Below are 27140 nucleotides of genomic sequence, written 5' to 3' on the forward strand. Positions count from 1 at the left end.
TGTTTAGATTTAGTATTACCAAATAAATCAATGAGAAGAAAAAGAATAAGGTTTTCAGCCCAGAGGACTTTGCTTAATAAATCTATGTTGGAAGTCAGATTTTTTAATTTTTAATTTTAATTTTAATTTTTTGAAGAGAGAGAGAGAGATAGCAACAAGATCTATATGAGATAAAGTTTCCCAAATAAATGGAAATTACTTTTAAGGTTGAAAAGATTGCGGATACTGGACCGAGTATAGAATATTACTTTACATTTAAAAAAATCAGAACTAAAACTTCAAGTTTTAAGAAGATGTCATGCCCCCATTGACCATGATCTTCTTTGAGAGACCTGCTAAAGTGACATAAATGTCCTCATCTTCAATCTCTAGTGGAAAAAAAAAAAAACCCCTAGATTTTCTCCTCCCCAAATATTAAAAATTCAACAGGTGTTTAGAGGAAGATGAATAATCCTTATTTAAATAAAACTAGGTTGTGTATTTGACATTTCTAACTCTCTTAAATTAATTAAAAAGATAAATTTTTTTTTTTAATCATGTGCAAACGTTCATGCCATTAACTAATTCATTCAAAACATAGAAATTGTTTTCCATCAACATAATTGTGTACTGTACATCATTGTTGCACGAGGGACCGACCTGTGTTACTGTTATAATGGTGTATCAATCTTATTTTCATATAATTTAACATTTTGACCAAAATGCTCTTTTATACACCTGTTGCAACAGTAATAATATCATACACATTGTATCTATAAGGCCGGAAACATAAATATACTCTGGTGTTCTTCTTCCTTCTAATGACAATAATACCCCTTCAAAGTCCTATCCAGTAGTCTCAAATCTAGCCTACCAACTTCTATGTACATGACATGGCAACTCCAACTCCTCAACTGCTAAAACTATAATTACTGTTAGGAAAATCTATAATAATCTCCTCAATCAATCCACTCAAAACCATCTTTTCCACATCACTAACAACTTGATCAGCTTCACTCGAAGAAAATCCATTCAGCCAACCCAAGTCCCACACACTACTAACCTGCATTCCCTTCCAGTTGAGATCACTCTGTAACATCTTATAAATACTATCTATGGGTAGTACATCATCACCAACCTTACTATAACTTCTCAAAACCTCAACCCCTTCACAGACTTCTTCCATCAATTGGTCTACAGATATGTCAGCCTTCGAAACCATTGTGTAGGTCAACAGATGACCTGTTTCTGCTCTTAGCCGGCTTTTTTGCTCCATAATCTCATTAGCACAGTCCAAGATGATTCTGGAATTGATCATGTCGATATCTTGAAAGCCAGTTGTTTGGAAAACTTCAGGTTGATTCATTTTGAAATCGAACAAGTCTTCTGCACAACTTAGGAAAGATGGGCTGTTCAAAAGCAAGTCTTTGAGATTGAGTTCTGTTTTGGCTGTTTTCTTGGATGTGGTTTTCTGATCCATGAGTTGCTTTGATTCTTCTGTAAGCTTGATGCCACTGTCTTGTTCGATGATCTGTGTTGTAACTTTGAAAAGAGAACTCTGGTCGGGTTCTCTGTGGTCTACATCAAACAAATAAAAACTTGAATACAAATGTTTGAATGAACACCTATTGCCTGCATTAATGACTTAATTCTGAGGAAATAAAGCTTGGATATCACAGAGGAAATGAAAAATGGAATTGGTACCGACAATTGTATAAATTTACAAGCAGATTACCAACACTAATTCTGTTATTAACCACTCTTTTAACTGTTTTTTTTCCCTTTATGAGAATATTAGAGAAATGTGTCAATTTATTTTAGATATAGATCACTAAATCCTTGTTTACATTAACTATGATACACTCTTGATTACCTTAACCTCGTGGTCCTTTTGATCCTTATAATAAAAGGAGCGAAACCCCAGTAAGAACTTAATTACACGCACAACGGAACTAATGTTTTTAATTCTTTTAACCCATTTATGTGTACTCAGTATAAACTATAAACATGCGAACTATGTCTCAAACAGTTGTTGTGTATCCACCCAAGTAGTAGGTCATGGGTTCCTTCTCATGATGGGCAGATTTACTCAGTGAAGTAGGAATCACCTAAGCATACACATGCACACAAAATACACGAGCCAACATGTCTTTGGGATGAAAACTGCATACATGGACATACATGCACATACATACATAACGCATAAACACACATTTGTACATTCATGACTACCTGGATACCTACTGTGAATGATGTTACACCATATGTAAATTGCCAAATTTTAGTAAACAACATTAAAATGAAAATGAACTTACCTTCATTCTGAATGTTAGGGGACTCAATTCCTTCCTCTGTGGGGAGTTGATCAGCAAGTGAAGTGCTGGTTGTGGTGGAAATAGAATCCATTTTGTTTGTCGGGTTGATATCCTTGTCTCCATCTTTGCATTGTAAACTATCAGTCTGCAAGAAGATAATAATTTCACCATCAAAACAAAAAAAAAATATTTTTCTTTCTGGGGTGAATACTAACAAAGAAATCCGTTTCTACTTTCTACTTATTTTAGGTCCCTTCTAGAAATAAATAATTTCAGGCCCTGAAAGCAAGAGAAAATAAATTATAAGGAAGACTCACAACTGTATTAATTGCAAGAGATTCTGTCATCAGTTTTGCTTTCACCGTCCTGTTTTTCTTTGTCCGGTCAATAGATTTATGTGACATAGGCTTTATTGTGTGTTTCGGGATAGGATCTTGCGTGGTACTTTCTTGGCGCTGAATCTGATTCTTTGGGATGATTGATCTATCTTCTGGCTTCCTCGACTTTGTAGAGATTGCTCTAATCCGTTCCTGAGACCTTGACACCGATACAGATTTTGTATTCTCCTTCTCCACTGGGTTTTTTCTGTTGACTGATGCCTTTTCAATTATGTTGGCTTTCTTGTTAGTTGGCTCTTTCTTCTGTGGTTTATGATTTGTAGGAACAGAAGCTTTCATCTTACATGGAGAAGCCTTTTCTGTACTCTTGGCTTCCTTCTCTTCATGTTTCTTGAGTTTCTCTTTAGATTTCAAAGCTCCCTCTTCGCGAGTAAACCTTCGAGTCGGCAGATCTTTTTTGGGTTCCACTTTTTGGGCCCTCTCTTCAAGTTCAACAGCATTCCTATCCTGAATTGACGTTTTAATTGTGGGCTCGTCATTTGCTTCCGCTTTTCTATCCACCTCTTCAGTGCCCAAAGCTTCCTTTTCCTTTACAAAAGTTTTGTTCAAAGGCTCTTCTTGAACTTCCAATTTTCTGATTTTCTTAAGATACAAATCTCCCTCTTTTCGGCTGACCTGTCCTGCCACGGTCCCTTCTGTCTCTTGATATGGGAAATGCGAAGGTTTCATGATTACGATAGGTGGCATTTCATGATCCAACCTTTGTTTCGAACGGGTCGTATCAGACTGAAGCTTAAGTCCTTCAACATCGCGGTGCTTCAAAAGTCCTTTAAGTTGCATTGTCTCGATGATCTCCTTCAGTGTCCTTCGCTCCGGATCTTCACTCCTATCCACGAAGGAGGGATTCCTTACCTTTGGCATTTCGATATCAAAGATGGGTCTCCGGTGATTTGAGTTCACCTCCTTGTCTGGTAGTTGTGGGTGTATTTGGATTGGTTCTGAGGGGATTTGTTCCAAACCCATCAACTTTGCAATCAAATTCGGGGCTTTTGCCGTCTTCTGTTGGGCTGTTGAGACAGAGTTATTTGAATGAACCATTGAAGATTGACTCGAGCTTGTCGAGGGAATGTCTGAAACCGAATCCAATTTCCTTTGAGCGAAACAAGTCTTTCCTTCACTTGAAGGGATCGACAAGAAGTTTTGCCTGGTGAGGCTCTCTCTAATCACCATCTTGAGCTCCCCAATGCAATCCCTCGAAGATCCATCAACAGAAATACGAGGATTTTGTAATCCTTTCTGGTAACTTTTCTCTACGACTCGTTCTGAATATATTTTTTCATCGCCCATCTCAACGAACCCTCTGTCTTCGGGCTTCAATTTCTGTTTTCTCTTCAATTGAGCCATGTCTTTTGAAGATTCTTGTAGCTTGCAAAGCATGATCAATGATTCTTGCAGATCCAAAGCACCTTTCAACAGATCTTTTGCAATATCTTTTGATTGCCCATCAAAGATCGTCCCACTTGACCATGAGTCAACCATTTGGTTTAGCTTTTGAGCTCCTCTAGAGACCTCTAAAAGCTGAATTGGAGGTGGAGCTTGTAAACCATCTCTGATCCCTTTAGAGACCATTTCCTTCTTGTCTTCCTTGCATATCGAAGATAAATTCGAGTCCTTTCGAGCCCTTCTGTTATCGATCTTATGCTCCATCTTCCGAGAATTGGTCTTGGATTTTCTAATTGTCTCATGCTCAACAACTCCATTTGGATCATCACAAGGGACAAGTGATCTATAAACAACTGATCTCAGGCTGTCTTGAGGCATAATCTATGATAGAAAAATTCCATTGACAAGGTCAGATAATAATACTAAAAACTCGAGGAATCAAACCCTTTCAAATGCAATAAAATTCTATTAGATCACTTACATGGAATTGGAATCTGTTGAGTAAAATCTTCTAAGGAGGTCGGCTCCGAAAAATAATCTTACAGATCTTTCAAGATTATCAACAAAAGGAAGATGAAGAATCAGTTGGTGCCAAAAGAAATAAAGAAAACACAAGTTAAATCAAAACATCATTTTCAAAATTTCAAACCTGAGCTCATGGGTATGTTGAAATGCTGCTTTCTTATTAATTTATTATTTAAATTGGTCTTTGATAACCACAGCTCCTGAAAGAGAGAACCCAAATGAAAATTAAATCAACGAAAATGAAAGCAAATTAGAACAAAAAAAAATCTTCTTTTTCATGATGAATCCCAAAGATGGGTTTATGGGTTCTTGGTTATGCTCAATTTCTGCTCTCTCGATAGTTTATGTTTGAAATCAGTCTCTGCCAGGGCTAGTCAACCATGGGTTGACATCAAACCAGAGGGAAGGGAACCACAGATCCAGATCTCTGTAGTAATACAATCCTAATACTGAGATTAACCAACAAAATCGAAATTTGAACAGAACCCATTAACAGTTTTGGAGATTTCTCACCTCCATGAGGGCATTGGTCTCTCCCACTACTCATAAACTAAACCTCCTCTCTTTTAGACCAAAACAGAGAAAGAGCAAGACCCAGACCAGAAATTGTAGCTAATCAATCCTCAAATGAGAATTTACCTTTTTTTTTTGTTGTGAAATTTGAACTGTACTCATTAACAGGTTCAGAGATTTCTCACCTCCATGTGAGATTGGTCTTTACCATTACTGATCAACCAAAGCTATTCTTCTTCTTCTGAATAAACCCAGAGAGAGAGAGAAGCCAGATGAGAAATTATAGTATTTCAGACCCAAAATGAAAGTTTAACTGAACAAAAATAAAATTGAAAAGTTGGATCTGACTCATTAACAAAACTAGAGAGAAACAGAGAAGCCAGATGAAAAATTATACTATTTCGAGCTCAAAATGAAAGATTAATGGGGAATAAAAACGAAAATTGAATCAAACCCAGTAACAGTTTTGGAGATTTCTCACCTCCATTTGAGCTTGTTGAGATGCAAGAGATCCCAAAAACAAAAAGAATGGTTGGTAAATTGACATGATGGTTTCTACCTAATCCATTTTTTTTCAAAAAATAAAAACAAGATCAGTTAGTCTATTTTTTTATATTTTATATTATTGATTTATGATACAATGTGGTAGTTGAAATTAATGGGAGTCCTGTTGAATCAGAGAAACTAGAGTTATTGTCGGTGTGCATTCTAAAGAGTATCAACCAAGCAATCTGTATTCAGACATGACGAAAGAAAGAAGGAAAGAAACTCAATACAAATAGGAAAAAACAAAAAGAAATGTAAAAAGAGATGCTGAACTCTTGTACTTGTGAAGAAATAATTGATAAGAAACCTTAGTTGTTGCTCAAGAATACCTCTCTCCCTTGTTGGCACTCCTTGATGGATCTTTACACTCATCAGCTAAATTGATGATTTATATTTATCAGATTTAAAGAGTTTTCATCATGAACCATAAGTTACTAATGAAAGGGCATTAATTAATTAGAGTCTTTGATTTTGGACTTCTGCTTCTGGAATCTGATTTCATATTATCATTATTAGATTATAGAAACTGATTTCCAAAATTTAAAAATTCATTTGGCTATACTATTTTCTAGAAACTGATTGTGCAACTTATGATCGAATGTTGTTTGGTTGACCATTTTCCACGGTTGTGATATAAAATAGGGACTATTAATCACAAATCGTAAGTTGTCAGTTGCATCCAGGGTTTTAAATTTGACATCTTGTATCGTCTGTGATTGAGACAGAGTCATCTCAAATGAGTTTTCCAAAACGTTTGAGAAAATCTTATTCAACAATGAGAAAAGTGAACGTGGGCTTTAAATCTCGTCCGATACATTGACTTGTCTGTCTCGATTTTGGTCGAGTTTTGAAACCATGGTTGCATCTCAATATTAACAAAATACTCATTTTTGTTTTTGTATTTTTGAACATTCTATTAGGATTTTACTATCAACGTTACCACTAATCGTAGTTGTAGACACGTTCTTTTTGTGTCGCAAACTTATATAAGACTGCAATCAATAGAAGAAAATGATTAAAGAAGGATGATGATGACCAAGTGCTTTATATTTTTGAGTGATGATGGAGTGCATTCTTTCTTTATTTGTCTGTTTTTTTTTTTTTTCGTATTTGTTCCAAGTGATCTGCAACTAGTTGGTTCTTATAAAATATTTTCTACCTAAACCAAAAACGTCATTGTAACACAAAATTGCAGGATTTCATGATTGTTTTTAGGAATCTTTATTCAATATCTTGTGAATCACATATGATAAACATAGAGATTGACAACATGAATCTTATTTCTCTGATAACTATATTTTGTGATATATATAATAATAATAATAATAATAATAAATTGACTCCCCCTCTACTCTCCAAACTATTTGCAGTTGTGTATCCCGAGAAAAAATTATGATTCTATGCACGTGCCACATTACGAGAGTAGAGGAGTTAGAAAATCATGACTCTATATATATTTGGTTAAATTATCGATCATTCCACTTTTTTTATACTAAGTTTAGAATATGTTTTCATAATATACATAATTTAAAATTTTAAAAATAAAATATTTTAAAATTTCCTTTCTCTATAATTCCAAATAGGGTTTTAAGGATCTAAACACAAATTTGTCTCAACTTTCCCTCTATTAGCAGATTAGAGTAACTTACATACATCATTTCAAGCCCATTAAGAAATAATTTAATTACAACATTTATTTCCTTTAATATATTTCTTTGTCTAATTTTTTTTTTCTTTTTCTCTTTATTTCCGAATAAGGTTATTTTGGTCAAAGGACAATAAAGGCCTGACCCCAGCTACCAACATGAGATGCTTAATAGCATTCACAGGATACTTGTCGTTGCTCCAATGTCCTTTAGGTGTCCCTCATAAATGTTCTACAAATCTTGATACTTTTGTTTCTCCCTACTTGGGGTAGAATTTATATCACCACCAAATGGGTTGAATCTTCCGAGTCAACTCGTGTATCATCATTCAAATTATATACAACAATGCTAAACTGACTTCCTACGACACTGAGTATGACACTCTGCTAATATGGAGGTGGAAACGGAACCATAGATGTTTTTTTTTCCTTGAGATACGAATGAATATATCTATGATTCTGTGCATACTTCACATCAAGGTAGTGTTGTAGAAAATTAGTATAGAACAACTCATAAAATTATATATATTAATTATTTTTAATTTTTATGGATTGGTAGATATTTACTGTCAAAATCTTATTTTATGTTGATAACAAATGTTTACAAGAATTATTATTACATACCAAAAACACAATATCTGATTGAATTGGATAAGTTTTTACGGATGAATTAACCAAGTTGAATCATTTGAGTCTATCATCTCATATGAATCAAATAATTTTAATCTGTTGAATTTTATTCATTAATATATATATATATATATATATATATATGTATTTATATTTCAAATGTTTGAAGCGAGCTTAGACCCATAGCTTAGTTGATTTGATACGTTGCAAAGCAACTTTGAGGTAGCGGGTTCAAGTCTATCTTACACATTAAAAAAGAAGAAGTTATATTTAACTATTTTTTTTAAATATTATAAGGTGGATTAGTAGAATTTCAGTAATTAAATATTATATTTATATAACTAATGAATAAAATTGTGTATATCAAGAAAATAAATCCAATTGATTAGACTCGGTCAATTTTAAATATCGAATCGTCTTGGGTCTTGCTAAGTCAATGTGATTCACACTGACTATCTCGTTCGGTCACTTCCAAGATTTGGATGACTCAATTGAGTCATCTCAGTCTCCTATGAGTTATAAAATCTTGATATCAAGAATTATAGGACAGGTGGCTTACATGCAGGGGATCAAGATTCAAGACCCAATTCAAATTTTTTTTTTTTTTTTTAATTTAAAAGAAAAACAAAATCTCCTTGACTGTAATTTTATCTGACTTCTACTTGGGCTAGATAAATTATTGGACTGCCATGGTGGTAGGTCCCAGGTAGGATCCACCCCTCAAAGAAGAGTACAAAACCCATTTTCTCATGTCAGCTCTTGCAAATCTTTGTATAATATTGCTTTTGATATTTTAATTCGGGATACTTCTAATCCCCAACCAAGAAAAATGGAATCCATCTTCATAGAAAACTGTTGGTCAGCCATTGAAATAATAGAAGATATGACAAGTATAATTTGGTTCTTGGTCTTTAAAATTGAGATGTTAATAAAGAAAACAATGTAATTAATAGGGCCCATTGAAGGACTGAAATCCTTAAATTTCGATTCAGTAACTTAAGAATTGATAATTTATAGGATTAATTATGATTCAACCATGTCCCGATCTGATAAAATGTGAGAAATTATGTAAATCACATGACATATTTCTCTTAAAGAGTCATGATTGAGTGGCTGCGCAAATTCTACACTGACAAGGAGGCGCACACAAAACCATATATACTTTTCACTTGTATCTCGAGAAAATGTATCTATGGTTTCGTGTACACCTCCACATCAGTGCAGTGTGTAACAAAGTCACTTCAGCATTTTTCGTTTTTTAAATATATGAAGTTTATGGATTTTGTTAATGAGTTGTGCTACTCATAACTTGAGAAAATGCATCTATGATTTCGTTCACACATCCACAGATATATTTGTCAATTAAGTTTTATGTATTTTAATTTTGATTTGGTATAGGTAGTACGGATATTTGGATAATCGACTTAAACTATTTTGATTTCTGACTTCGAAGGATCAAAAAGGACATGGGTGTCTTTAGTTTGGATACTATAACTTAATTTTGGTTCATCATCGGATTCTAAAATCAAATGCATCTTTTGTTTGGATTATCAACTTGATTTTTTTATACTTAGAAACCAAAAACATGTAGAATATCCGAAATAGTTCTCCAGTCATTTCTCCTGATTCTTAGATCTATAATATGATTTTGATAATCCATAATCAAAATTGACAATTGGGTTCTATAATCTGAACCAAACGCTCTCGTGATAATAAATAAAAAAACGCTCATAATCATCTAAAATACATGACAAGGGTAAAACTTTTTTCATTGTAGGGCGAAGATAGCAAGTGTATTTAAGGAGAAAAATGAAAGGGTTTTTAACTCTAAGGTGAGGTTAAGGGCATTTATATCATTTTGTATTAGGTCTTTGAGGGAAATCGGATGTTAAAGGAGCCATGCCACCAATTCAGATTTTTTGTTTGGATCTGAATTTATATCCAAATCGAACTTAGATCTCACTAGGTAAAACAATATCCAAATTTGATGTTTAACTTAAACTGGACTTGATTCAATCTGGTCTACATAACTTGATTCGGGTCGAGTCAAGCTATTCCAAATAGTTTATTTTTATTTTTTATATTTTTTCTTGTGTAATGATTTTATAACACCCCCCCCCCCCCCTCTGACACAAAACCATAGATCATTTGCATCGAGGATACCCATAGCCATAAATATTTTTCTTGTGTATCCCTTGGCAAATGATCTACGATTCTGTGATTGGGGTGTGTGTCAGAGGAGGGGCGTCATATTATCATGACTCTTTTTTTGTATGTTTACTTTATTTATTTGTTAATAGTTATATTATATTATTTTATTATTACAATTATGTTATTTTATTAGTTTTCACATTGTACTAAAATAATAAAAAATGATAATTAAATTATTATTTTTAAAATAATATATCATTCGAATCTAGGTAGATATAATGATAGATTCTTATCCAACTCAAATTTAAGATAAGGACATCAAACCATACTCAACCCATTTTTTAATCTGGATCTACTCAAATGGTCCAAGTCAACTAAAATCAGATTTCAGTCACTTGCATTTCAAATAAAATCCGACCCATTTGTTTGTTCTTTAACTATTAGACGGTTGGTAAAAAAGGTTGCAACCTTCTTCCATAGCCCGAGTTTCAAAATTTTGGAGAAACCCTCCTCGTAGGATGACACGTTACCTTTTGTATTTATTATTTCACGCCTCTATTTTATTAATATTTAAGATAACTCCTTGAACATACCGCATGTCATCTATAAAAGATGGTTCTATCGAAATTTTGATGCGGATGGGTGCTTTAAAGTTATTGCCTCTTTCCTTAATAGGCAACTACCGTTGGAAATTTAAAGAGCTGACGCGGACAATAAAGAGAATAATACTAAAGTGTCTCAAAATAACACTCGAAGTGGCACTGAGATGTAATTGAGTATACAGAAAGCCATAGATGTCATTCTCCAGATACGGGTCATGAAAAATCGATGGTTCTTTGACAATACAGTGCTACTTTGAATGTTATTTTTAGTCACTGTAGCAAAGCTCATAATAAAACCATCGAAAAGTCGGCGGACGTATATATGGAAAGTTCTAAGCGGCGCAATCTCAACCGTCCATGTGTTTCAATTTGCTCGAGATTTGAGAATAGGGTTTGAAGTACAGAGTCCCGCCCTGTTTATTTTATTTATAAAATATTTTCGTACTGTTTCTCTTACTTCTCCATTTGCATGAGTTTCATTGTGCCTTTGCAGATCTTCCTCCATCTCTGATACGAAATCGAAGATTTGTTCGATACAATCTTCTCTGCTCACTGAATCGATCTCATTCATTCGGTCTCTCCATCGTCTCTCTGATTTCCACCAGTTGAAGCTCACTAAAGTGAGTTTTTGATTTTTTTTTTTTTTTTTGGAGAGTAAGTTTTTTATTGTCTTTCTTGATGGAATATCGAACTAGTTCAGTTTTTGATTCTCACATAGGGCTTCATTATGGAAGAATGCTTCGAAGATTTGTGAATTTTGGTTTTTGATCTAAAAATTATCGAAATGAAGGAAAAAAATATAATTTTTTTAAAAACTAATTGCAGAGCGTTTGATCGGAACGTTGTTACATTAATCGGTTTTTTTTTTTTTTTTGTTAGTTTTTAAAACGTAGTTTTATCGGGATATTGTTGAAGATTAGGTTTTTCTTTTGTTGGGTACTTTTAATTGCTTAATTTGAATACTTGTTCACGATCAAGGTTTACTGGTAGTAGTAGTTGTATTTTTACGAGAATGAAGTCAGAGGCCATTCTATTAATCATTTTGCTTCCTTTTGAGATTTATCTCTTTCCCCAATTCTTCAGTGATAACGTTTCTCAGGGGGGAATTACTTATTGTAAATTTGATCCTCAAATTGTTATTGTTTTTTTTTTTTGTTTTTTCTTTTTTATGAATAATAACAGTAATTCACTTAAAGTTGATGGTTTATTCCTTAGTTTGGATACATATTTTTTTTTAAATTTGATGATGTTTCATAGATTTTTTTTCTTCTAGAAGTTTATTACTCTTCTGAGATTGCTCTTAATTCTTCTGAATTATTTCTTCCTACACGTTGACCTACCTGGATTTGTTTATTCATTTTCTTGTTCATGATGGGTTAACCTTTTTTTTTTTTTCCCATCTTTCTGTTCATCTGTTTCATTTGTGCTGCCCCTCCCTCAAGTTGGTGATTTTTTTTCCTACTGAAAGGAAGCTCCCATTACTTCTTGGAACCCTCTTCTGGATATTGTTACTTAAGAAAAAACAATGGAAAGTAACGCGACAAACAGCGCTAGGGTAGCTGAAGTTCCCGCCACTGCTCCTCCTGATGGAAGAAATGTTGTCTTTCAGAATATGCAACCTTTAGATGGGTAAATTTCCAAAGCATTTAGCTGTTAGTATTTCTTTTAGCTTTTACTTTGGATTGTGAGATATCTGGGGCTTGGAAGATATTTGTTTTTGCACACACACACGCTCTCTTTTCTCTACAATTGAACTATATGTCTATACATAAAAAATGGTTGCCTTCATTTTAAATTAGAGAACGCTCAAAAGATTCAACAATTGTCTCAGATAATGCTTATTTGAGCTTTTGTAGGAAGACAAGTGGCGAAACAAGCGGCCCTGCGACGAAACAATGGACGGATGAAGAGGTTTTTTTTTTTTTTTTTTGGTCTTGCTGTTGTTTGATGTTTATGGATGGAATAAGTCTGATTTATAACTTTTTTCCACTCTATTTGTAGAAATCTATGGAATCCCTGACTGGTTTTCTTTTCCTGGAGAAGTAGCATTCTAAATAGAATCTTGAAATTTGATCATGTGCTTTTTTCTATGCAGATTTTATTTTGAGGGAACAATCATGGTTTAAAATCTCGTTTCTATCCAATGTTTCAGTTTTTTCAAAAACCAAATGGAAACTGAAATATTGTCGAAACATACCGAAACATTCACTGTAAATAAAAAAAATTATTTTTCTCACAAATAAATGTTGTATATAATGATATTTGAAGTGCTAAAATTATAATTTCAAATTAAAAATAATATTTTTCACATTTACACATTTTCAAAACATTCTAAAATGGATTTATATATCTTAAAACATTTCATTTTTATATAATTATTAGTAATATTATTTTTCGTGCAAAAATGTCTTTTTTACATAGAGTTATATATTTTTTATTTTTTATTTCGGTTCTCAGGTTTGTATCGGTTTATTTCGGACAAAACATACTGATACAAATGATACAAATCGAAACATCGACTGATCGATATATTCTTACATGTTTCATTTCGATAATCTATAATTCCGAAATGTTTCATATGAAACGATACAAAATTTTAAACCATGGGGACAATAACTTATATTACGTGTCTTTTCAGTGCTTTTTTTATTTGCATTTCATCAACCATGCTTTAAGAAATAAAATGTCTAGGAATTAAGAACCACCATGTTCAATAACGAATGTTGCATAAATGGGATTGCTGAGATGGAAGTGGAAAGACTATGAAGTCAAAAAAGAAGAGAAATAAGTAGGAATTGACTAGGCCCAACAAAGGAAAGTTGATTGAGATGGTTGAGCATTTACAATGATGGAATCAATCAAAAGGAACGCTTTTGTGTAAGTTGAAGGCTCTCAATGGAAGATAAGAGGACTGCAAAAGGGTGTGGACTAGATAGTAAAAATGATCTAAAGACACATGTCATAACAAAAGATGTGAATATTTGTAGAATTGAATGGTGGAGACTCTTGTTTCCTAATCAAATAATTGTCTCAAGATACGACCAATTGATATGTTTTGGATAACATTTGGCATAAATTTTTAACTTTGAATAAAGTTGTTTTTGTAGTTCCATTTACTAAACCAATTGATACTTGTATCTGTTTACATTTTTTCTCCTCTATAGGACGATGTTACCCCTCTTGAGTTTGTTAGACAGAATAGTTTTTTTTTTAGCATTCCACTTACTTCCTGATAAGTAATTTGAATAGTATGCTTATATAGAGAAGATTCTAGTGCTGGATTTATCACCAGACATGGCCTTCTATTTAGATAGTTCGTTCATTTTCATTTCAAAGATTTATATGTTGTTCAGTGTATTACTATATTTTATGTTCTTTGTTTTGTTGAGCAAACATAGCCTTTTCCTTACATTTTTTTGACATTTTTTTTCACTAGTTTTTATTTTTTATTTTGTATCTTTTTATTTGATGGTACTTGATTTCTATATGCAGGATGCTCTACTGAGCACAATTGTTCAGAAATATAGAAGAAGAAATTGGAAAATAATAGGTATGCTTTGGAGCTTATATATTTTATCCATTGACTATATTTCATCCTCTGCTTGTTCAAACAGGTTGTTTGGTTGCTTCTGCTGTTATTTTGTTTTGCCAATGTTAGTCACATATTTTTGAAGTGATCTTGTTGGTATTTACGATATTTTCTTTTCTAGGATATATCAGCTCTTTCTATGTGTTACCTCGCTTTGTCCAACATGTCTCACATTCATTTTCCTCTATTTCCTAAACTATTACTTCATCGGCATTTTGTTTACCTGGATGGCAATCCTGCTTATATTTCCCATTATATGTTTCTCTTATGGATTGTATGAGTTAGGTCATTTCTAAATTGGTTGCCTTCCTTACAAGAGTTATTATGCCTTTTGCAGCACAATGTTTGAAGGATCGGACCGATGTCCAATGCCTACACCGGTGGCAGGAGGTCTTGAATCCAGAAGTTGTCAAAGGTCCATGGTCAAAGGAGGTGAGAAATTATGGATTTTTGGGAGCTTCTTCAGTCCCTTTCCAACTAACATTCTAGTTATTGCTATCACTTCTATTTGCTGGATCCCTCTTCAACATTGGAATGCATCTTATAACTTCGCAATTTCTTAAACAGGAGGATGCTATTATAATTGAGATGGTAAATAAATATGGGACAAAGAAGTGGACCAACATAGCACAAGCATTACGTGGACGTATTGGAAAGCAATGTCGGGAAAGGTGTGATTTGAAAACCCTCATGGCCTTAGTAGTAGGGTTCTTTTCGCATGCAGTCATTGCTTGATGTTTTTAACTACCAATTTCTTTTTCAAGCAAAATTTCTTTTGAAGAAGACAGATTAAACTCCTCATCATGGGAGTATTGGATGTATCACATATGTATTTTTTTAAAATTATCAATAAACCTGTTTTTAATGAGGTTAGTAACTTTGTGTTATCGAGAATCGAACCCAGGTCTATGGTATCATCACCCAAATACTTTACCAACTAAGCTAGCTGGCACCTACATATATATCATGTATGTTAGAACTTGCTTCCGAATTGCAAATTTCCTAACATTGGCAATCAAGTAAAGCAACCCTTATCCAAGATTTGAGAAACCTGAGAAGCTTGTGAGATCTACTTGTTATATCGTGCATGATGTTACGACAGAATCTTCACTTTTTTCATCTCATTTTGACATCTCCATGAATGCCCTTTCTTTCTATAGATTTTTAAATGCTTCAGACTTATTTTATTAATAAATTTAACTGTTCTGACTTAATTAAGCAACCTTTTCTAAGCACAAACCGCAGTCTACCTATATTATTAAAAACTGAATCACAACAGCTTTGCCTAAGATGACATGTGCAGTAAGTCTGACATGCATTGGCAATTTTAAATCCACTCCACACTATTGAACTGGTTTTAATTATCAGACTGAATTACAATCATATGTAGATATCAAAACTTCACTATAAGATTGCTAGTGCTTACTTATTCTAGGACCTTACTGTTATGGCCTGGTAGCAGTCTTTCGATGACTGGCTATATCTGGGCACTAGTATAGAATGGAAGAGCTTTGGTGGGAACATCTATTTTGTTTTAGGGGCTATTGTCTTACCCCTTGGTTTTCTTTGCCCTTTGCTCCTCCCCTTTATTCAGGCTGTATGGATTTTTTTTTTCAACTTGAGGATGCACTAATTGTTTTTGTCTAAATTTGTAATGATAAGCCCCCTATTCAGTTTTAAGTTTGGTATTCTTCTAAATGACAAATGCATGCTACACCCAACTTTTATTAATAGTACTGATTTTCAGGTGGCGTAATCATCTTAATCCCGCCATAAACAAGGCGGCATGGACTGAAGAAGAGGAGATGACCTTGATTCGTGCTCATCAAATTTATGGGAACAAATGGGTTGAATTAACAAAGTTCTTACCGGGAAGGTAAGATTCTATCAGTCATTTCATGTGAAAGATAATAACCTTTTCTTTTCCCCTCCTTTTCTCCCCTCAATGGTAAAAGAAAGAGTTTTATTGAGGGAAAGATTCTTATTCCTTTCCTAAACCTAAAACAAATCCCTTCTATATTTCATTTGATCCATTTTTCAATAGATCTCAATGGTTCCCTCATTATTATTTAAAAAGTAATAGGTGCTAGTAGAGATGGCAGAATTTGAACCTGCGATATTTTGGCAAAGCCTGAAAAATGCACGGAAAGGGATGATGATTAGTGAGAGAGCATCTCATTAGGAAGGACTGAAAAGGGGAAAAAAAAGAAGAAGAAGCCAACTCACAGTTACATTGAGAACACTTTATCCTTCCTATGAAAAATACCTTCTTCACACCTTAAGCCCCATATTTTGCGAAAGATAGAAGACCATGAGTATGGCTTCCTTCATAATGATGGACTCCTTATTTCTCTCCTCTTTAAACATGTGCCTGTTTGTCCTGTCTGCTCAGTCCATATGGCAGACAGGAGCAAATTCCTTAGAGCTTAGCCTCTAGAAGATTATGCAAAACACAAATCATCCTTCAAGTTATATAAATGCTCTGCTCATGAGGGTCCGTGTCATCTTGATGGTTTGGAAAAAGAAACTCATAACTCTTTGACTCATGGCCGTGAAAGGAGGTGCTTCGTCATCTACTCATTGGCTTTGCACATGGAACATCAATTTGGGATCAAGAAATCCCCCCCAACCACCAAATCCTCATATTAATGCATGCACTCACTATGGGATTACCATCAAGAATATGTCTCCCTTTCACAAAGACCCCTAAAAAGGACATATGATTATGGCAAACGCAACTCTCTTTAGCATCTACCTTTCTTCGAAGTAGCTCTTTTGCAAAATTGCTTTATTTGAATTCAACATTCACCTTCTCATCTGGGAAGACTCTGTTGTTTAAATTTGGTTATGCGGCTGGTGTGTGCATTTTTTACTTAATTTTCATGGAGCAAAATTAATATGTGCATTACATTCTTTTGTTAAAACGTGTGTTTTTCCAACATAAGTGATTCTTTATGCTTTTGTCATTTCAGGTCAGAGAATACCATAAAAAATCATTGGAATAGTAGTGTAAAAAAGAGGTTGGACTCGTACAAGGAATCAGGTTCACTACCTCACGTGGGAAATACAAACCAATGCCTTCCTTCATCATCCTTGAGGATGCAACACAACAGTGGGGATAACAATGTCTCTATTGATGGCGTGGCAGCAGAGGAAATATCAGAACGTAGTCAAGGTTTAACTGCTGTTGCTCGCTCTCAAACCAAGCCTAACATGGCTAATACCATTCCAGCACAGAAAACGACTGAGAAAGGCGGTCTAATAAAGAGCCTTAGTTCCAGTTCATCATATCCTAGACAAGATCGCAAATTGCTGGAAGAAGTTACATGTGCAGTCCCTGATATATCTTGCGAAGCATCCATAGCTGTCGTGCCCTCTGAGCAAAATTTATTACATGAGGTTGGAAGTTTTGGCAATATGGATAGAGAATTTATCTCACTCAACTTACCTAATACCTCTTCAGTGGAAGCAGAGCAAGCTTCATCAGGCTTACTTGAAACATCAAGACCTTGTATGACAGTTGGGGATGGAAACCAGGAAGCAAGATCTGTTCAGTTACAAAGGTCCATGGGGTTAGGTGTGTCTACTTCAATGAGGAATATCAATGTACGACCTGATACAGAGAAGCTGGTATCCTTATCTGAAGGTGATCGTTGTAGGGTTATGTTCCCAGATGCAAGGATGAATGGATGCTTTTCTTTGGGAAATGTGGCCAGACGCTCAAATATCAATGATTTGAATGGATGCACGGATTCATTAATTTGCCATTCTGAAATTCAACGCTCCAAAAATGCCACAAGATCATTTCCGAACACTTATTATCCACTGAGATCTTCTGATAATTTTGGAACTTCAAGCTGTCGGACTTCATTGACCGATCATCCACTACTTCGTCCTGCAGAGCGTAAGCTTATATTGGGTGGCCAATGTAAAGAGGTGAGAAACATCTCGAGGGGAACTCAAGACTCGGACCGTATTACAAGCTCATGTAGTGGCTTTGCCCATCCGAGTGGATCTACTAACTATCCTTTTGATGGTAATATGGAGAAGGTTTGCTTGCCACCGAAGCCAGATAGGGCAAAGGATGCTTCAAAACCAGCTCCTATTAAAATTTTTGGTTCAGTAATCTCAGATACCATGGGAATGCTTTCCCATGTGGATAGAAGCAAAACTGTTAATGCAGAACATCAGAATTCAGAAGCTTTATGTTACAAGCCTCCTCGTTTTCCAAGCTCAGAACTTCCATTTCTTGGCTGTGATCTCACACCATCCGGTGGTGATTTGCAGCAAGCATACAGTCCACATGGGATCCAACAACTGAGGATGTCATCTATGAACTGCTCTACTCCATACAACTTGTTTGATTCCCAATCTCGAAATGATAGTCCTGATCTTGTTCCAAAGAGTGCTGCCAAAAGCTCCATATACACACCATCCATTCTAAAGAAAAGACAGCATGATCTCTTTTCTCCTTTGCAAGAACAAAGAAGCAGTAAGAAACTTGACCGGGAGATAAATTCAGTGTTGTGTTGTACATCTAATGTGGCCAGAAGTGATGAAAATGGGAGTTGCAGAGCTTCCATTTCTTCTAGTGAGGGGGCTCTCCTGTTTCCAACATATTCCCAGAAAAAGAATTCTGGAGGCTCCATTCGAGATAAAGAAAATTCGGACCATGGTGGCACAATATTTTCAAATGGCTGGATTTCAGAGGAAGGGTTTGTTAATGCTAATTCTCAAGACCAGTTAAAGAAAAGAACCACTGATTTTGATGCTATGGCTAAGGTTGATGGTGATTGTGCAATCCCAATGGTAATTTTTTTTCTCACTTTATTTGCAACTCTTTAGCTCTTATGAACCTATCATCTGTTTTGTCTCTACCTTCAGTCATTTTTCTACTCGGGTCAATCTGTTTTATAGTTGGTTAATGTATGCTGATTCTGCCTTTCATGAAGTACTATATATCATCTATCCTGTCATCATACATGTAGACACTTCAGCACTTTTTTTCAACAGCATAGATCTATGAATTGTTCTTTAATTATACAAATCAAGTCAGCATCTCAATTCTATACATATTTTTAGTGAAGCATTTTATGCACCCTGGCTAGTCTATTGCAATATCTTAAACTTCAAGCATCACTTTCTTTCAGGTGCAACAGCTTTCTGGAGTCCTTGCTCAACACAACTTAAATGATCGTCTAGTATCTTCTCCTGATCAAGATGGGAATCCTACAAATAGGGCCTTCAGTGCTGGCGGTGAGACTCCAAGAAATCAATGTTCCACAAGCTTGGCAACTATGTCAAATCAATTTGGTTCAAGTAGCTGTTCAGAATCTTCATCTGGGACTATACTTATTTCTCCTACTATTGGCGAAAGGAAGCATGGGAGGAATTTCTTTCCAGTTACATCTGTAGAATATGCTCCATTTTCACGTCCGCCTGGAGTTACATTTAAAAATTCTGGGAACAGCGCTGGCATTGAAAGGTTTAGTTTTGAACGTCCTCACATTCACTTTATCCTTAATTACCCTAATCTTTTATGAAGCAATGTTGTGTTGTGTTTTAAGATTTAGTGAGGCTAAAATGAGAGATTTCGTGGTGCAGAACTGATAGTTTATCTTTGTTTTCTGATTATTATTTTTTTGGTCCTGTATGGCAAGTTCTTTTCCTTCCTGATCCCATTTGAACCATCTGTAAATCTCAATCCTCAATCTGGTGAAGCTCATCCGTCCTCACATAGTGGGGAGGGGTTATCATACCTTAGAGAATGTACACCAGCTAAGTTTGTTTAAGGAATTTACTAACATTTTTCTGATTTTATATGTTTGTATTCTTACAGTTTCCATGTCTGATTGGATTTTGGTTATAGATGTGGTGACACCCCTGCTGTTATCAAGAAAGGGTTGGAATCTTCTTCAGCATGGAAGACCCTTTGGTATACGAACTCTTCTATGCCTGGTTTGAGAGTTAATCATCAAGACCGGACGTCTGAGGTATTACAAGTTTTCCTAGTTGTATATATTCTCCTATTTTAAGAAATGAGTTGAGGTCTGTCCACGGATCATTGCCTAGTGAACTTGTTTTAACATGATATGACAACGACAATGAAAAGCAATATTGTACTGTTGAAATGTTCACGAGAAACATGGTCAAATGAGAAACAATATGAGATTCATAACTTTGACACAATGTAATTTGCTTTTTAATTTTGCTAACAAAATTAGCTCCTGTGAAGAATTATTTGCTTGATTGAGTCCTGATGGTTGCTTTTCTTTCTTCCTTCAATAGAGGTTTAAAGGATCGTTATCATTGGTATCCTCTGAATATTTTCAATACACAATGATGTGTTACTCTACAATGTGTTTTATACAGAGATACCTTTAAAAATATGATGTTCGATCAATTATACTACCTGTACATCTATATAATAATGCATTATTCTAAACCGTGTTTGATGCCTTAATATTAACTTCAAAATTTGTGATGTTTAGAGTAACCATCCTACCCATACAACTATAAAAAGAATCAGACTTTGTTCACTCATGTGTTAATATGAGCTGCTTCCGATGCTTGGACTAACTGTAAGGTATCCCTCATACTTTTGATTTTTCATTGACTACTTTTTTTTTTTTTTCATTTTAAATAGTTTTTGGAAGAATGATAGGTAAGATATTAATGTATCACTATGAATAGTTATCAAGTACTACATTCATGGTGCGTATATGGAATTTTGAGATTTCTATATATTTTATCAATATCTGAAAAAGGATTATATTCCTCGTGCGTAACCGTTGAAGAACTAGACTTCATTGAAATTCTTGAATGATATTTACATTACCCTATTGGGTTTATAAGATCCACAAATATGGAAATACAATAAATCAAGCAAACCAATCTAGTAAAAGTATAACTAATTGATCTTAATTGATGCAAATTTAAATCTTTAAGACATCTTTGAGAATGCTACATAACTAAAGAGCAACTCAAGCATTTCTTGCGTCAAGCGATAAACCTCCGAGGAACAACAAAAACTCCACAATATAAGATAGACATGTGATGAGATGCACCATATAACGCATCTCATGCACATACATTATATCACTTCTAATTTATCTCTACCACCCTCCCACGATTGCGTGATCCTTCTATCTTATGTTTATCACACTCCCGCAATTGTATGTACTATTAGTCTCTAATCACATGAAGAAGTTGATGATGGATAGTTACAAGTGTTTGATCATGCTTGATGGTGGCTACCACTTGGCGCCTTGTAATTGGTTGTGAAGTCCATAACTGTCGCATACTCGCATCCCATTCATTTTCTAATATGTCGAAATCGGTGGCCTCCTAAATCAAGTTTGTCATGATCTCTTCTACAAACATATTAAGTAGGATTGTGTGACTATAACATTATATATTTATATAATAAAACGTAACGGTTGTCTTCCCCCATAAAGAGCAATTCAAATTCAATCTCACACACATCTCAAGGAATAAATTCAACTTTATTCCCTTTTCTATCATCTCTTTCCAAGAATATTCCTTCGACGTTATTGTATTTTCTCTTCTATCCCTTTCCAATAACACCCCTCCAACTTTGTTCTCTTTCCTCTTCTCACTCTTTTCCAATAATATCCCTCGAACTTTATTGTCTTCAGCCTTCTACACCTTTTCCAACTTCATTGTTTTTTTCTCTTTTACCCCCTTTAACCCCAAAGAGGAGAATCGTGCCGCAAGCACGGACAAACTCTTGTATATATATAAAACAGAATGGTTTTCCCACCTTTTTGCCTTCCCCCCCCCCCCCCCCTTGGGATTTAATCTAGCTCCAAATGTCGAGGAAAACTTTCAATTTTATTCCTTATCTCTTTTCTCCTTTTCAAGAATGCTCTTGCAACTTTATTGCCTTTCCTTCCCTAACCCCAATTCCAAGAATACTCTTCAACTTTATTATCTTTCATCTTATACCCTTTTAACCTCAAAGATGATGCTTGTGCCAGTAAGCATGGGAAATTTCTAGTGTGGTATGTGTGTGCGTATCAATGTAGTTAAGGGAGAAAAACGCACTTAAGGTGCAAAGGCCTCTTGGCGTCTGAGGCGCATGCCTGAGTGAAGCAAGGCACAATAAAAATAAAATAATGAAAGATAGAGTTTAGATGTTTTTCAATTATAACATGTATAAATATGAGCTTTATAAATAAGGTAAAATATTCATTCAATACTTAAAAAAGAAGAAGGGTGGATACTAGTAGAGAAATTTGTGAGGAAAAACAAGAAAAAGAGGAGTATAAGTAGGCCAACGAAATGTGTCATTGCTACTACAACACAATAACAATTAGGGTTGTTAATTAGTAGGTCCAGTCCAGTCCAGACTTGGTTGAGCCCTAACCCAAACCTAAAGAGGACCAACCATATACCCCTAGTGGGCCTAAGTCGACTAAGCCCTAACCCAACCCTAATGGGCTCTGGCCAAATAAAAGTGGGAAAATGTAAAATTAAACATGTCTAATGGTAAAAAAATGCACTTTCCAAATAAACCATTTTTGCATGTAAAGACCATATAAATAAAATACATTTATTTTATTCAATTTTAAGTGAGGCATGGGCATGGTGTGCCTTGCACCTTGTTTGAGGTGCAGTCAAGGCATGCCCCTTGGTACGCCTCACTTACACTACTCTATCTCACATTTATTAAGGTGCCTTTGGTCCTCCCCTCCTTGAAGCACACCAAGGCACTCGTTGGAGTGACCTCATTTAACAATTTTCTGACATGGAGGTACGCACAAAACCATGATGCTTTTCACTCGCACCTCGATGAAAAGCATCTATGGTTTGTACACACCTCCAGTTAGCAAAGTGTGAAATGATTTCAATCTTTGAGGTCACTATAGCATTATTCTCTCTCTCTCTCTCTCTCTCTCTCTCTCTCTCTCTATATATATATATATATATATATATATATATATATATGTGTGTGTGTGTGTGGTGTTTCCTTCATGATAGAGGCAATACACCATTGAAGGGTATAGATGTTTCAACCTCTTGGAGATCCTTGATCCCCATGAGTTTCGGGGAGGGAGTATCTCATGAATTATGAGAATCAAGGTTTAAAATGTCGTTTCAGATGAAAGCTTTTGTCAAGGAAAAAACTGGTGCATTCAGCGATGCAAATCGGTACATTTTTCTGAAAAATTCATAGAATCCAACATTTAAAAGAAAAAAAATGTAAAAAAATGCATGTTTTACTTTATAAATGAGTTACAACTCTTTATTTTAGGCATAACACATTTTTTCCATCGATACGCACAGTTATATACTAATATGCTAACAATATACTAAGTTAGATTGCATTAAAGTATGTATAATGTTTCAACTTTCAATGAGCTATCAAACACTATCGTAGCCTAAATGGACGCTTGACTTTGAGTTCTTTGCTTTTGGATTTCATTTGAGAACAGTTTCTTAAAAATAACTTCTTATTCCAACAAAAAAAAAACATAGATTTCAAAAGGACTAGAATATTTTTGTAGAGATTGCATTGCTTTGTTGCAAAGATTCTTGATATCATTGGAATCTCTATTTTTTTTGTAGAAATTCCATTTTTGCATAGATTCAATTAATTTTTTTTAATTAATATTTTTGTTTTCTAACTTTGGTTTGTTTCAAAATGTTTTGGTCGAAACATTCTAACACATTTAATTCTTGAAATGTTTCGTATCGGAATGTTCAAAAAACAGGTACATACTGATACAATACGATATTTTGAACCATGATGAGAATAGCTAAGATTCTTAAGTTACAAAAATATTAATTAATTAGGTATCTAAATCTTTCTAATTATGTATACTTTCTATATCTTGGTCGATATCTCTATCGGATACTATTAAAGAGTAGAGACAAACAAATCGACAATGGAAGAATGAAAAATAAGAACACTCAGAAAAACCACGGGGCAAAGAGAAGAAAATCCACTATGTCAAAACTGAATAATTCCCGTACAAAGTTTGGCCGAACAACATATATATAAAAAAGGGAAACCCTAAAACATAATAGGTCTATATTGGCCCGATTCCTTCACTACCACCACAGAGCCCCAAAAATTTCCCGTTATTTTATTTCACCACAAAATGTCGCACCGTGAGCCTTTCGAATCGAGTCAATTAGAATTCAAGTCACACACTCAACAAATACATTACATTATGTATAAATATTTATTTAACATAAAATTGTATGCAGGAAATGGGACATTTTAGGAACCCCAGGGAGAGAAGCTATGATGCCCATGCATTGACAAGACGGTTGAGTGAGCACACTGCATCAGCATTGGCAGAAGCCCAGGAGGTTCTTGCAAGTAAAAAATCCTGGAGCTCCCGGAAAGGAAGGATGCTCTTGCCATCAGAATTTGAGCAAAGAGAACTCTCACGACCCCAAAGAAAGAGCTGGAGTTCCCTAGTGAGGCCTTCAATTGTCTTGGTATGTTCTATTTGATTATGAAATTATTCTTTAAGAAGCATGTTTACTTTTTCTCCCTCCAATAGAGATTCAAATTTTACAATGCAAGCTACCAACCACATTTTAACTTATGGGATATGATTAGTGTCACTCAATTCATCAGTGCTTAATCATGAATAGAAAGGGTGAAAATGTGGGGCCCGCCTGACAAACAAAATCTCTTACGACTATAAACATGACCCAGATTAGAGCTTTTTGGGTTGGATTCAGGGGAAAAAACTTTGAAGCACCCACCCCCTGCTTCAAAATTTTGGTAGAACCCTCTCCATTAGATTACACATGGTGTTTTCATGGAGGTATCCCAATATTAGAGAAAAAGTAGGGTGTGAAATAAACACAAAAAACCCATGTGGCACGTTATGAGGAGGGTCCTCCAAAATTTTGTAGCGGCCTGGCTGCTTCAAAGTTGGATTCAACATCAGGTTGCTTCCATTTGCGATCAATCAGATGGTGCTGCAACATGACATTATGCACAAAATTGTACATCTAATTATTAGAATTTTTTTTCTTTTTGGTAAGTATAATTGTTATGATAGGGAAGCAGGCCACGGCTTCTTTTTTTTTTATTTTAAGAATAAATGTTTTTCCATTTTTTTCAAAGACATTCCAATCATGTGATTTGTTAGCCTTACTCATTTATTGTGAACCAGTGTTTCCAAAACTCTGACTGATTTGATTTTGTTAAATCTTCAAATAGTAGTTTCCAAGTTTGACCTGGTTTGTCCTACGAAAATTTACTGTCAATTCTCCTGAATGTAGTGGAACAGATTTGACATTATCGAGTAAGTTATGAACTTTTTTCTTCAAAATGAAGTGTCATGGCTACTAATGTCTTAGCCCGGTCAAGGCATGATATGTTTTCCATTATTAACTAGTCTTCTCATAAAAAGGATCAAGATTTGTTTAGCCAACCCCAAAGATTTGTTTAACAAATCTTTGATTTTGTTAAATTTTTACATTGTAGTTTCCAAGTTTGAACGGGCTTATCCAATTGTGAATGGAGTGGAACAGATTTGACACTATCAAGTTTCTAATAGTTTTATCAACTTTTTTCTTCAAAATGAAAAGAGTTGTAGCTACTAATGTCTTAGCCCGGCAATGTAAAGTCAGGTTTGTTTCAAGGCATGATATGTTTTCCCATTATTAACAAGTCTTACTCATTAAATGGAACAAGATTCATTTAGCCGACCCCAAATCTTTGGGAAAAGGCTTTGTTGTTGTTGTTGTTCTAAAATATATTTCCACAGCCTGTCCAGGAAGAGCGACATGTTCTTGATTTCAATGGATGCGGACCACCTAAGCGATGAACAGAGAACTTGAACTTCAGTTAGCTTCACAAGTTTATCTCCCTACTTCATGAAGGGTTGCAGATGGTAGTATAGCTTTTACTTCGTGGTAGAGTTCTGTTTTCAAAACATAGATATGTTTGTGTTCTCTTTATTTTTCTTTCTTCCCCGCCCCCTCACCTCATTTTTTATTTCCTTGTATTGTTACAGTTTTATATCTGATATACTTAATTGATTAATAATGGATGTTGAGATTTTTGTTTATTTTATAGCTTCTATTTGTTTTCCAAGCAGTCCTATTAGACAGTCTCCAACGAGTTTTAAGACGATGCTCTCCTTGGAGCAAATTGTGGTGGAGAAGTAAAAGAAAAGAAATCAATTTAACAAGTTTGAGTTTGCATACTAAGCATTATTATGTGAAGTCCTTGAAATTTAATGGATTCACCACTCTTAATCCTAATGTTCGTGATACCATTGTTAACAGAAATGACCTATATAATACCTTTGTCTACAACCAAAAGCCCTCAATTCTTCTTTTTCTTCCTCAAAACTAGTTATCTTCAACCTTAAGATTCTATCTGTTTTAACCTTTGAACCTCAAGGCAAGTTAGGATGTTGGGTAAGTAAAGAACGATTGAATAGAAAAATCAAGAATTTTCTACAAAGGGTTAAGGTGAGGTTGAAAACATTGGATTGAAGATAAGAGTTTGAGTAGATTAGAAATTTTTTACCATATAAATTAAAGAGTTCTGAGATAACAACAAATTTTGGAGAAAATCACTTTTTTTCCTCCCATGTTTTAACCCTTTCCAAATTTTCTACCTAAAATTTCATCATTTTCTACTTCTCAAGGATTGTTTGGTTAAAGGAAAAATAATAATTGGTGGTGGGGTGGCTGTAAGTTGAAGACAAGGGTGTCCAAATCATTTTTTGTTAGTAATAGTATCTCAAATATTCCCACATACATAAAGGTGTGTATAAAAAACAGTCGTAAACTTCTTAGATTACGTTGAAGTTGAAGTTGAAGTTTGAACTACTTACACTAATTTTTTGGGATGGAGAGGTA

General features: G+C 34.6%; 2 protein-coding genes across 5 annotated transcripts; one reads left to right on the plus strand and one right to left on the minus strand.

Moving 5' to 3' along the window:
- Window positions 1-551: 551 nt before the first annotated feature.
- LOC147412063 (uncharacterized) lies at window positions 552-5884 on the minus strand. Of its 4 annotated transcripts, none has more exons than XM_086455663.1 (7): window positions 5595-5884; window positions 5299-5354; window positions 4725-4800; window positions 4557-4622; window positions 2612-4456; window positions 2295-2439; window positions 552-1557 (listed from the first exon to the last, which is right to left on the minus strand). In XM_086455663.1, the coding sequence occupies exons 5-7, from the start codon at window positions 4451-4453 to the stop codon at window positions 890-892; spliced, it is 2655 nt and encodes an 884-aa protein (XP_086311789.1). In that variant the 5' UTR covers window positions 4454-4456; window positions 4557-4622; window positions 4725-4800; window positions 5299-5354; window positions 5595-5884; the 3' UTR covers window positions 552-889. The 4 variants fall into 4 exon arrangements, with proteins under 4 accessions (XP_086311789.1, XP_086311773.1, XP_086311797.1 ...); XM_086455647.1 differs by having other exon boundaries at window positions 5240-5354; XM_086455671.1 differs by lacking the exon at window positions 5595-5884 and having other exon boundaries at window positions 5299-5584.
- Window positions 5885-11127: 5243 nt separating this feature from the next.
- LOC147412064 (transcription factor MYB3R-1-like) lies at window positions 11128-26317 on the plus strand. The gene is made up of 12 exons (XM_086455697.1): window positions 11128-11307; window positions 12130-12316; window positions 12544-12598; window positions 14180-14237; window positions 14614-14708; window positions 14844-14947; window positions 16024-16152; window positions 17249-19085; window positions 19427-19761; window positions 20146-20269; window positions 24513-24749; window positions 26036-26317. Exons 2-12 carry the CDS (start codon window positions 12213-12215, stop codon window positions 26093-26095), a joined length of 3138 nt encoding a protein of 1045 aa, XP_086311823.1. The 5' UTR covers window positions 11128-11307; window positions 12130-12212; the 3' UTR covers window positions 26096-26317.
- Window positions 26318-27140: the final 823 nt, after the last annotated feature.

Source organism: Akebia trifoliata, chromosome 1 (assembly GCF_017979445.1).
Source record: "Akebia trifoliata isolate Shusen 1 chromosome 1, ASM1797944v1, whole genome shotgun sequence".
Lineage (NCBI taxonomy): Eukaryota > Viridiplantae > Streptophyta > Magnoliopsida > Ranunculales > Lardizabalaceae > Akebia > Akebia trifoliata.